The following is a 13,802-nucleotide window of genomic DNA, read 5'->3' on the forward strand; positions in this document are numbered from 1 at the left end:
TTTCTCATCTTTGGGGCAAACCATTCTGTTTTTCATCATTGCACATGATATTATGTGTAGATTTTTTTGTAGGTGTTTTCTATTAGGTTAAGGAAGTTTTATTATATTCATAGTTTGTTAAGAGTCTTTAAGACTCTTTCCCCCCTTTTCTAATATATGTATTTAAAGCTATGACTTTTGCCTTGTATACAGCTTTATTCGCATTCCATAAATTTTGACATGTAATTTCATGTTCATTCAGTTTCTTCAATTCATTGTTTACTTAGAAGTTTGTCTTGGGAGGCATTTCTCCATGAGTCTCTTGTGTTTCTGTATATTTTTTGATTAGAGGAGCTGACTGCCTGTGTTCTACCTGTCCTTTGTCTTTTACATAATGTTGGCCCCACTAGCAGCCTCAGAGGTACATTGTCTTCTGCTGTGGGTAGCCACGCATGCTGCCTTCATAAAAGGTTCATGTTTCCTGATCTTAGGTCTCCTCTCCTGTTGTACATGTACACATGTCACCTGGCCCTCTTTGTGTTGTACTGTAGGAAGTGGAGCTTTGGAAATGGGCCTCCAAATAATGATACTCTGGCTATTGCTGTGACTAAGAAAATAACTGTTCCATATCTCAATCCAATTGTGTCACTAGTGAGTGGCAGAATGTATAAATACATGGAACCCAGTTGTCTTTAGGACTGTTCTACAAAACAACACTACCTCCCTTTATAAGGAGGATACATCTATATATCTCTCTATTATTTATCCATCCATCCATCCATCCATCCATCCATCCATCCATCCATCCATCCATATATTTATTCATCCATCCATCTATCCATCTTTCCCTCCCTCCCTCCATCTCTCCATCTCTCCATCTCTCCATCTCTATCTCTGTTTCTATGTTTTTCCTCAGACTTCATACTCAGGAGAATATACATGAATTAATTGTCAATATATAAATCCAAAACACATTTTGGTTTCTATAACTAATAGGAAAGACGTAAGTATTTCTCTTTATCTTCTGTAAATGTTATTTGTGATGGAATATGATCTTCTCAGAGAAAGAAACTATATAGAGATATGCTTTCACAACTTTTCAGCAGAAAATTTTATGATAGAAGAAAGATTTACAGCTCTAGGTTTTAAAAATGTAGTTAATTATGTCTATTTCCACCCTAGAACTGCATGCTACTTGGAGGACGGAAGAATACAGACGTCCCTCTGGAAGGGTATTTGGTAACACCAATACAAAGAATATGCAAGTACCCTCTCCTTTTGAAGGTATTTTATGTGTTTATTGTAACATTTTTCTCGTACTTGTGTATTTTGGTTATGATCTTTAAATTTTTTTTCTTTTAAATAGTCTAACATTCTACAAAAAAGGAAATATCATAGTCATTAAGGGAAATGGCTATTTGGTCACTAATTTATATATGAAGTAAGAAATAAATCTTTTAAGAAAAGAAACAAAAAGTACTCCTTGTAGAAAACATACTTGTATGAGTTTCATTTAGAGTAAATGCATTAGTTTCAAGATAAATCTCATGAAGTACATGATGATCAGTTTTTATAGCACTTTGACTTCTTTATCATAAGTCAATTCTCAATGGGTATATTCTTTTATTTACTCTGACATTGGTGCTAATAAGTGAAGGTCAAAGTTAAATAATTTCGGAGCCTGGTTTTAAATTACAGGGCATGGTGTGGGTCACATCGGACAGTAAATGATGAGTGTGGAACGACACTGTCAAGAAAACTCTGCCTCTGAAAGATAGGAAATACTTCATTAATGGTTGGAGGGACATTGCCTCATTATAATGACCAATATTTCTATTATGAAAAACATATTATAAAGTACTAATTACTTATGAATAAATTAGAATCACATTTCTGGAAATAGTGTTTGATAGGAAGTTTGGGGTGGTGGTTGAGCTCATGAGTTCTGAATTCAAGTGCTATGTGTTCTGTTTCTAGTTGTATGACTGAGCACATAATCTAATCTCTTAAAGCCTTAGGTTTTTCACTTTTGAGTCAAAGGATGATGATAAAATTATAGCATATACTTATAAAAATATATATACAGTGTGTCCGTAAAGTCATGGTGCACTTTTGACCGGTCACAGGAAAGCAACAAAAGATGATAGAAATGTGAAATCTGCACCAGATAAAAGGAAAACCCTCCCAGTTTCTGTAGGATGATGTGGCAGCATGTGCGCATGCGCAGATGATGACGTAACACAGTGTATACAGTGGAGCAGCCCACAGTCATGCCAGTCGAGATGTAGACGGTACAGAGGAAAGTTCAGTGTGTTCTGTGGCTCGCTAAATTCGAATCCGTGACCAAAGTGCAACGTGAATATTGGCGCATTTATAACAAAGCGCCACCACATAGGAATAACATTACTTGGTGGGATAAGCAGTTGAAGGAAACCGGCAGTTTGGTGGAGAAACCCCGTTCTAGTAGGTCATCAGTCAGTGATGAGTCTGTAGAGGCTATACGGGATAGCTACCTAAGGAGCCCTAAAAAATCTGTGTGTGAGCCCACATCAAACTGCACTGAATAGGGATGAAACTGGGAGAGTTTTCCTTTTATTTGGTGCAGATTTCACATTTCTATCATCTTTTGTTGCTTTCCTGTGACCGGTCAAAAGTGCACCATGACTTTATGGACACACTGTATGTATATGTGTATCTGTGTATGTTTACATATATACATATAAAAATTATTATCTAATAATTAATTGAGCTATCTTATATAAATCATTTAGCATAGTATATACTCCATAAGTATTAGCCATTATTATTCATACATATATATTTGGTTTTGAATTATTTTAATATATTAATTATCACTTGGCATTCAAATTTTAAAATATTCAGAAATGCTATATACATATTAACTGGTATTCTTATTGATTTACTTTTTGAGAAATAAATGTTATGAATTTGAACTAAAAATATACTTCTTACTGCAACTTTTGTCAGCTGCATAGTTTCTGTGTAAAAATTTTTTGGAAAGTATATCTCCTTATGGAAAACCCAAGTAAAGTTGCCTGGGCAAGCCACAGAGAGAAGCTAGCACAGGGATCTCCAGTTCCGCAGGACTTGGGTGCAGTCAAGAGGGCAGGGAGGAGTGGTGGAGACTTGACTTCTTTTTGGGGGGAATTCCCTTTAGAACTCTCACTTTGTGACTCAGATTTGTACAAATACTCATCGCTGCAGTTATTCCTGTCCCCAATTTTGGAGTTTGAGGGATTTGTTTTAAGATTCAGAAGGCGTAGTGATGTTAAGAGAAGTGCATCATGCCAAGTGGTTGTTCTAGATCACTCCTTTCTGGATAAGGATGACCTCAGGGACTAGAGCTGACCTTTCAAAAGACAGGATCATGGACAAGCCTTTACTTAGGAAAGAAGAGGTTATTTCAGAGCACCTTCAAGCAGTGGAAAGACGACATCTTCTCCCATTTTTGGAAGGTTACTTTCACAAAGAAACATGAAAAAATGTTTATTTGTGTGGTAGATATGTTAGTGTTGAGATTTTTCTTTCTGGTACTATAAGCTGATAAATTGTGCTGGTGTTCTCTTTGGTTTCGGATGGCTTTATTTACTTAGAGAAAAAAGGGGATTAAGCTATGTGTTAAAGAAAAGATACATTGGTCTTAATTGTGAAACTTAAAATTATTGGGTTGGCCAATGAGCGCTGGGTTTGTAGCAGGTCACTGAGAGAAGGTTGTCACTGGTCACTTCTCACTATTTCACATGATCTAAATTCATGTCTCAACTCTACAGACACCCATACGGCCTCAAATATCATCTAATGTAGACTGGCTTGACCCTTTCACATAATTTACAAATATTTCTACCCTTCAGAATTTCTGGAGAAGGTTGTCTGTCTCTTTTATGTATTTGTGATTCAGCATAACTTTTTACACCTTGTCTTGGGAGTGAGGTAATGTGTGTTCTTTTGGTGATTGGCCTGTAGAACAGAGTATGAGCACATTGAGAATGCAGGGTCAAAGTATATGGCACATTCGTCAAAACTAGCAGACCTCAAGAGAACAGAACATCTGCATGTTTTCCCATTGTTACATGGAGAATTAAGAAAACTCTTTCAAAGATTTGCCTCAGGATTTCTGTAATTGTGTTAGTTACTGATGATGGCAACTGTAAGGAATGAAATGACTAATTAAAAAACAATGTGGTCATAACTGTCTAGACAGTGGGTGAAAATGTTTAATTTTGTGCTTCCAAACAAATAACAAAACCTTTTAATATATTTTAAGATTAAATATCACTCTAGTTCTGATATCTCAAATGGGAAATAAGAACATGGATGAAAAGCAAAAAAAACCCTTTGCAAAAACAAAACTACAGCTATTGAGGGACATATGGCAGTTCATTCATAGCAGAGAATGAAATTGACATATTGGTGAAAAGAGCATAAATTATTTCTTTAATGATGGAATACTGTAGAATTTATAAATTATTTATTTTGCCAGAGTATATGACATTATTTAAAAGTTTTAGTTTATTTATGACATTTTTATAGTTTTTTAAAAATTATTAGAGAATAAGGCACTTACATTATTTTTGAAATCATGGGACATATTTATTTGAAAATTGGCTGTTCTGTTAAAGACTCTAGGAAATGAAATTAACATTGAAAGTTGTACTCTGTTAGAGAAAAGTCAGACATAAAAAAAAATGACATGCTGCACGTGAATTATTTGACAATTTGAAAAGAGAAGTCTAATTTAGTTTTTAAAACCAAAATAATTTTCAGGGAAAAATAAAGGGATTGCAAAATGTGTATGAGGGTAACACTTATTCATGGCTCAGCTTTTTGTTTTTGATCTTGATCTTCGTGGAGTCGCGATGCCTCTTCTGGAAGTGGCTCTCGAGATCTTTGCAGTTTTCATTCCCTGGTCAGTCTGAACCTGCTGTATCAGAAAGCTGAAGATCAAAGGGCGATTTGTTCTTTGTGTATAAACAGGAGTTGCTGAAGCGGACTCCAAGGAAACACAGCGACTACGCAGCGGTGATGGAAGCCCTCCAAGCCATGAAAGCCGTCTGTTCCAACATAAATGAGGCCAAGAGACAGATGGAGAAGTTAGAAGTTTTAGAGGAATGGCAGTCTCACATTGAAGGCTGGGAGGTACATTCACTGTTCTCAACAATAGAGCTTAAAGTAGTTTTGCTATTTCTCATGGTGTGTGTAGAATCGATTGGCATTGGAAGGAACTGTAAATGTTCATTTTCTTAGATAATGCTAGGGGCTTCTATGCATTTCTGAAAAGTGTCATTTTAATTTTTAAATATCTTTAAAGTGGCAGTTAATTGGCTTAACCTCAAGCTTTATGATAGAGCCAGTCAATACTGTGTGGGTTATAAGCTTTGATATTTCAGTATTTGTGCATCAGGGTTATCCTTTCTTTCCTGTCTTAAGTTTGATCAGTAAGTTCATAACCTGAGCCCTAGAGAGAGTACAGAAGGGGAGTAAGCTCTATATGTGTGCTGTGATGTTATTTTTACACCATAAATTAAGTGTTTGATGATGACTTTCATTGTAAACCCACTTAATCTTTCTAAATTTGAATTCACTTCTAAAATGAATGAATTAGCTATGTTGTGATTTTTACGGTTCAGTCAAGACAAAAAATGTACAGGTCCGTGATTCATTAAAGAAAGATTATTTAAAAATTATATAAAAGCAAATGAGTAATATTCAGAATCTGTAGTGTGTTTACAGCTATGGTAACTTTGAATCCCAGGTAATTTAAGGGGTTGGAGTTCTATATTACTTACTATTATATAAAGAATAAACTAAAATTTTCTGTCTTTCAATTGCCTTAATTCAGATGAGCATGAGCTTTGGATTGGAATAAATTTTTATTATAAAGTAAGCAATCATAGTTTTTTAAAGTATAATCAATTTTAAAGTATTTCTAACCAAATATTATATCACACAAACCCTAGTGAATTATTTTTATTTTTAGGGCATTATAATTTTGACAGATTTGTTTCTTATCTTCAGTATGTTGATTCCCATTAAGAGAAAAAATGATAGCCATTTAGCCTTGGACAGTAGCTCAGTTAGTTAGAACATTGTCCCAATGTGCCAAGTTTGTGGGTTTGAGCCCAGTCAAGGCACATTCAAGGATCAACCAGTGATGGCATGAATAAGTGGAACATCAAATTAAAATTTCTCTCTCTCTCTCTCTCCTTCTTCCTCACTCTCTAAAAGTCAATTAAAAATTAAAGAGAAAATTAATTCATGGCCACAATTCTCAAACATTGACCTCAGGGAATTCTCTTATTTATCCATTCTTCCCCATGAATTTTTAAAAATGCTTTCTGGGTTCTGACTTAGCTTCCTTCTCATTTATATTCTTCCATTTCAAGTGTCCAGGATAACCCCCATTCAACATAAATGCTACTTATTCTAATCAATTAAAATGGTTGTGTGTTTTACAGTTAATTCATGATGATAATTCTTTTCCTGGGGAGCGGTTGTCCTGCTGGGATGAGGAAAATGGACTAAAGTTTGCTCTTGCTGTTCCGTTGTCACTGAACCATTGGGAGAAAAACTGAACTGGCCTTAAGTTGCAGGATTTGCCAGTGATGTCTGCCAGGCCTTTTCCCCAAACAAAAACTTCAGTCTCTGTTTGGCATTTAATGGAAATGGGATCTGTAATAATTTTGTTTCCAACTCATATAGATCCTAAAAATTGGGTCTATTACAGAAATGAGTGATTCTCTGAAAAGTATTGGTACTTCTTTTACTGTACAAACCAGTTACCCCAAGGAAGAATGTATAAGGGTCATATTCTGTCACAGGTGACCCATGGTGGTGGTATCTGGACCCCCTCGGCCTTGCTGGTTGTACAGCACTGGAGGGCAAGAGAGAAAAGGAGCGTCAATATGGAGGAAACTGGTGGAAGGAAATCAGATATGACTTTAGTTCCAATAGGAGATAATATGGATGTTGGGTTTCAAATAGAGTGGCAACATACGTTCAGCTTGAGGAGATTTGAAAATGATTGCTTAAGACACAGCCATATAGTGATTGGGGAGTTTGAGGACTTTGAGGGCGTGCAGCTTAGAGCAGGGCCGGGCCAGTTGGCTGATAACTTGTGTTAAGAACTTGACTCCTCTTCTCAGTTCAGCACCTTCGAGAGATGGGGGAATGCTATTAAGGGAATTCAGCCTCTCAGCCTAGTCCTTTCTGGGCAGTTTAGGAGACTGCTGTCTGATAGGACTCCAAAGGTCACAAGACAGACCCAGTCATCCAGGATAAAATCCCTCCCTGGGAGGGTGTGGGAATGGTTCAAGAGCTTTCTTTGAATAACCAGCAGGTTATTGTTCAGTTTACAGACAGCTTTGCATATGTTTAGTGTGGCTGTCCTGGGGTTAGGACAGAGCCAGGAACAGATGTCTGATGGCTTGACACTTACAGGACAGGGTTTCTCAGAGGATGTTTGAGGTTAGGAGTCTTAAGCTAACTTTGGAAAGCAGCTCCTTGTCCAGCTCCTTCCCCAGTAGGTCCACCTGATAGATGACACTCTTGTTCCAGTAACTAAAATTCTCTTGAATGAGATTGAGTCTGATATGCCATAAATGTGTCTTATTTCCACTTTAGGGGGTTTATTATTTCAAATGAGTTAATTATCTAGAATTTTATTTCCCCATTCATCAAATAAAGGCTTTTTACAGTGAAACCTCTCTGATAAACTTGCCTACTATAAACATCAGGTTTTGGCCAGAGGGACTGCTACCACAGAAGAGCTGTAGTTGTTTTAATTGCTCATAATTGAAGTTCTACCTTTTATTATAACTATTGTATTATTGTATTATAACTATTGTATCTCTGTCATTTATCTTACCCTTCATTCCAAGCATTCCACAGGATGTTCTACAAAAGATAATTGTAGAGTAATGATCAATGTGTTTGGAAGCAAAGTTTATTAACTGTTAAGTCAGAGTCATTGATTCACTTTGTAGTACAAGATCCTTCTTAGTCTCCTTTTGGGTTGGGTAATAGTATTGTAACTATAACTAATCTTTGGAGTGATACTGACTGATATTGACAAAGGACTATCAATAAACATTATAACATTTACTAATTCTACTTTCCATCCTTGATAGGCTTGATCTCTCAAATCAGGAAAGAAATCACAATAAAAGATAAAAAGGTGAATTATTAATATATGAAGGCATTGGAAAAAATAAGACTCAAGATAATTACTTTGTTTTAGGAAGTAAAAATAAACAATAGAAAGTTGACACCTCTTGATTACCATTTTACATGGAGAAACACAATGCTCCCAGACCATTTTAAAATCACCTCTTGTTGGTTTTGGAACCTGTTTGATCCTTACACTTGATAAAGTTTTTGTCTGACAGTATATTGACTTTAAGTCATGTACTCTTGTTAGTTCATGAGTGTGAGTCTTGCAAATGTTACGGTGAGACTTGTTTCTTTTTGTCTCTTGTACAAGGTGATTTGGTAGATAGAATTTGTCTACCTTGAGGTGGAATTGATTTATAGATAGTCCTTATTATTTAAGGATAAGTGGTCTGGGGAAAAGACCATTGAAAGTGAATCCACATAAGAGAGGAACCAAAATTTCACAATATTAGGGGAGGGGGAAATTTTGATTGAACATTGTCTTGATAAAATAAAAATTTATATTATTTGTTTTATCAAATATATAACAGAATTTAGGTTTTAATTTCAGTTAATAATTTGAATGTCTAAAAGAGTAAATCAAAAGCTGAGTCTTTTTGGGAGGAGTGTGATAGTTTTCATGTTTGACTTTCACAGTAGTTTAAAAGTTCTTTTTGAAAGAATATTCAAATGCTTCATTAATTTTCTCAAGAAACTCTTTTGATATTGAAACTGTTCTCTTCAGAAACACCCATCTACTTGTCCTTCTTGTCAATATTCTTTTCTTTTGCTGTGAATGGGTCTTGCTCTCTTAGATCTTTGTCTGTCAATGCATTGTATAGAGGGAGAGAGGGAGGAAGGTTCAAGGTCTCTTTCATCTCTCATCTTTCCCCAAATTATGTTTTCGTTTCTGCAGCCAGATAGTGTTTTTCTGATGTTGACATTCAACCTTTAGTTGACAAGATGAATGAGATTACCCCTGGTGTTAAGCAGGGAAAGCTGATAATGGGGTCAGATAATCAGTGAATGGTTTCCTGTTACAGTGATTTTTGCCACCTCATAGCTGCAAAGAATTTGTAATGAACCCTTAAGTGGGTTATTTTGAGAGAACTTATTAAATTAAAAATATTTACCCTTGCAAACAGTCCAAATATGATTTAGCAATATTTGTATCGGGTTTCTTTGAGAAGAGATTTGTTTTATTATTGCAGTTCTTCATAAATTATGATTTTAATGTTTGCAGTAACACTGAAAATTAGAAAAGAACCCATAAAATAAATACACATAATTCTGATTGGCTTTTCTGGCTCTAGTCACTTTCTGAAAGTATACTTTGGCACCTAACAAGTGTCCACTCCTGAAATTTATCATACTTCTGCATTAAATTCTATAATGGTACTCTGAAATTTAATAGTTTTTCATTTATGCTGACTGTATAATTAATTGGCAGCCAATTATATATTTTAAATTATAGATGAAAAAATATTCAACTTCTTAACAAATTAGATTCTGAATTGTTGTGTTCTTGCTGTATCTCATAACATGAGGCACACACAAGAAGAGATGCTGTTGGTGAGCAGTGGTATTAAAATGGGCTCCTCTGGGTCCCAGTCTGTGACAAGAAGTCATTGTATTGGTTTATACATTCAGATGGATCTCAATCGTATTGAAAGGTGATACTTATATGCTGTACTTCATATATTCAACAAAGGAAATTACTAGAGAATGATCAAAACCTGAAACCACAACATGGAATGAACTATGTGATTAATGATAAACATACATAATTATAAACACACAGCCATCCCTGATGCCAGTTCTCATTTTATTAATGATTTATTCTTACAGTGATCACACTGCATTTAATTCTGTTCACATTTCTGTTCCTCTACTGTATGTGTTTCTTGGGAGCAGGGGTCATGTTTCAAGCTTTGGATCCCCAGCATCTATGACAGTGTCTGATACATAGTGGGCTGAGTGATAACTAAATACAGATATAATTACATTGTACTTATGTATTCATTGTTAGTGGCTTCTTACTACGTACTTTTGGATACTCTTGGCTCTTTTAGTTGATGGCAGTGATTCTGACCTGGTTCTATATAGGATCCAATGTTTATTTCATTATTCTACTACTCGATGTTCTCCAATGATATTTAGTATCCTGTTCTGGTTTATGGTTCACACATACCTTGTGATATTTTTTCACTTCTCAATTATTAGAGCCGAACACTCTGCAGTTGTTTGAAATTCAGCATTATAAAGGTGTTTCTACAATAGTCCTGTATCTTTTGTCTAAGGAACATGGGTGGGCTTCTCTTCATGTATTTTGCTCTTTGCACTGCTGCAGTGGGTGACGGAGGAGGAATAGGATAGGTGTGCACAGTTTCGGGTAGAGAAAGAAAAGCTTTTGCAATGAGAGGGGTCTGGATGGTCTCCTACCACAGATCACAGATATTTGTTTATGATTACTTATACCTTGAACTTTCAGCCAGCCTTCCTTTCCTGATCTAAGGAAAGCAGTCAGGATCACAACTATCCTCGTAACTTTCCAGCTGGGGTTTTACTGTATTTAATTCTGTGTATGGAATTCATCGCAAACAGTCTCTGATTTTATGCTGCAGACCAGCGCAGCTCCTAATAATAGTGCGGAATTAAGGAAACACACTTTTTTTTAAAAAAAAGATGGGACCGAGGGGACTCTTCAATTGCTGATGGCAATATCTGAGTGGCTCATAGCCCCAGTTTGCTTTATTATATAGGCATATGCAAATCAAGGAAGTCTTTGATACAAAGTTACACATCTGAGGCTAAAACAGGAATCCCCCCACCATGCATAAGTGAAATCAACCAACATCTGAACAAACAAAGAGGAAGAGGAAGGGCATATAAATTGCTTCCAGCAACTTAAGGAGGCAGGTGAAGTGGGTGCACATACTCAGCATCATAGCCAATATGGAGGTGCAGGGGGAGGAACTTAGCCTTTTGCTAAACCTTGAATCTACAATGGCGTTTTGCCATTTACGGTCCTCAACAATTTTACATCATAAATGTAGCTTCCTACAGGGAAATGTACATTAAAGATAAATCATCTAGATGATAAAGTACATTACTTTGGTTACATTTTAAAGAATTGGTAAAAGACAGTAGAGCTCTGATTTATATGAGTAAAAACATTACTTAAAAGTATCTGCATTAAATATGTACATATACACATTACATCATATGTAATAGCTCTTGGGCAGTTCAAAATTAATGATTGATGCAAAGCCCTCTTAATTTTTAGAAGTAAGTCTTTCATATCTTACCTCTCAAATGCTGTTTTATGACTCTGAGATATCACCATACTGTTCAAGTAGCTTATTTTCATGGACAGTATTTTTTTCACAGTACTAGAGTCTACTTCCTCTGACATCTACATGGTGACCCATGAGACAGTTTACAAAGCTGACTTAATTCAATAAACATTTTCCCCCTAAAACTTTAGAAATAGAAGGCCAGTTTGCTAGAGATTTATACGAGGAGAAAATATTTAACACGTCACTTGTCATGTTGTAGAAATGTTAATAATCGGACTTTACTATTCATTTAGATACATGTTTATTATACAGGGTTGTTCAATAACTATACATTTGTGAAAAAATAGCTATATTTAAAAATTAACATCAGTGTGCAAAATGAAGATAAAATACTAAACAGGTAAAGTAACATTTATGCAGATTTAAATGAATATTTAGTGATGGTGAGATATACCGTAGGGATGAATCACACTGGAGGTATAACTGTGACCGTGCAATGCGTGTAACACGTGTAACTTCTGCCTTGGGCACAGGAAAGCAGCTGGGACTGCCTCAGGCAGAGACCTGTGCTCAGCTTTATCTGCCCGTTAGCATGGCTGCCACACTGAACACTTGGGCACCTGAGCTCAGGTAATCAAGCCTCCAAAGCAGTGTTGCTACAGTGTTTACAGAAGATCACATGCATTAGGACCTTCTGGATGGTCTGGGACCTACCTCGGATTTACTCAGTTTCAATCTCTGAAGGCAATGTCAAGCAAAGTTTTAGCTAGCCCTTCAGGTGTGTCTTCCAAACGCTACAATTTGAGAACCATTGTCCTGGAGGTTTTGATCTCTCTGATGTTCTGCCTGACTTGTTTGATTTTCTAGCTCACTCATCTGACATTTTCCTTATGATAGACTTTAGCACTCCTGACTTTTACCTAGCAATCTAATTCTTGTAGCCATACCTTATTTCAATTTCTCCTATAAATTTTGTACCCTGTCTTTTTTATCCCTAACCCCAAAAACTCTCCTGGCATTTCTAGGTAAATGAAAAAAAAATGCACGTAATTTTCAAAGTATCATAAGCTTCATATGTTGCAAAGATAAAGCTACGATATATATATTTACTTCAGAGAAAGGTAGATTTTAGAATATTTATAGTAGTAACCCTTTTATGATATAACAGATTATCTTCCTGCCTTGGCTTTTATGGGGCACTATAAGGTAAATTACAGTAGTTTGTACCTTCTGTAAAATTGCTATTAATAAAGCCCCTTCTTACAATGTTGTGTAGGGCCCTTGTGTAGAAAGCAATGTGATGTTTCCTTTTTTTAAACTTTAAATACTATTCTATCTTAGGTTTTCTTCTAAGGTATGGATGACGTTTAACTATAAATAAGAAATCATTGCTACTGGAATTGGGATTTATATTCATATTCAATTACAGTTTTTGCTCTATTATCACATGACAAAGCATGCGAAATTCTATAAATGTTGACAGCTCTCCATTTATAATCTACCCTAACGATGGAAAGAAAGAGCAAATTATTTACAAATTAAAATGTACTTATAATATAGACACTCAAATTAGCACAATAAAACTGTCTTAATTAACTTCTCATAGGGAACTTTCTTATTATATCAACTATCATTTTAACTTAAATTTTTATAATTGATCAGAATAAATATATCAGTTATTGTGGACATGTGATATTTAAAATTAATGTTCTGAGTTTTAAGTATCAAAAATAAAAATTAAACCATTAAGTTTAAAAAGAATTAGAAATTCACCCCTACATTTAAAGAGACTAGACATATTTAAAATTAAAGTATTCTTGTAGACAGAGCACACTTACCAGATTTCTACTGAAAGTTTCATTTTTATAAAAATCCAACTCAGTGCCTTAGTTTTGATAGTTTAAGTTGAGGTTATAGAAACAAGAAAATGGCAATATTTATCACTGCTCAAAATAGATACTTACGCCTGTGTTCTCCTCAGTGGGTAGTTTCCTCTCGGAATGAATCAGGCACCCAGGCCCTTCCCCCCCTGTGGTTCCTCTCAACTTCCAATGGTTCACACTTGTGTTGAGAATCAGTTTTATCACTGAATCATACGACTTTAGTGGGCACTCAAGGTTTATTTAATGAATGTGTATGTCTTTGCCAACTTTTAATAATGACGCTGAAACACTCCCGTGGAAGGTTATTCTCTTTAAATATGTAGATTTCTTCTTTTACTTCTTCTTTTCTTTTTCCTCTCCATCCTAGGGGTGGGTCCATAAACTGAGTCCTGCTAAAATATAGACGGTTTCTTATTCTTTGTCATGTGTCCATGTAGCTCTTTCCCCAGACCAGGGAAAAACAGGGGGAAGA

At 35.6% G+C, this 13,802-nt stretch overlaps 1 protein-coding gene across 1 annotated transcript in view; it reads left to right on the forward strand.

Annotated features, from left to right (window-relative positions):
• Positions 1–13,802, forward strand: part of PREX2 (phosphatidylinositol-3,4,5-trisphosphate dependent Rac exchange factor 2) — a 283,206-nt gene that overhangs the window by 95,179 nt on the left and 174,225 nt on the right. The window contains exons 6-7 of the mRNA XM_066266273.1: positions 1,162–1,263; positions 4,975–5,136. Coding sequence (XP_066122370.1) covers positions 1,162–1,263; positions 4,975–5,136 — 264 coding nt within the window. The remainder of the gene's footprint in view (positions 1–1,161; positions 1,264–4,974; positions 5,137–13,802) is intronic.

This window comes from Saccopteryx bilineata, chromosome 3, assembly GCF_036850765.1.
Source record: "Saccopteryx bilineata isolate mSacBil1 chromosome 3, mSacBil1_pri_phased_curated, whole genome shotgun sequence".
Taxonomy (NCBI): domain Eukaryota; kingdom Metazoa; phylum Chordata; class Mammalia; order Chiroptera; family Emballonuridae; genus Saccopteryx; species Saccopteryx bilineata.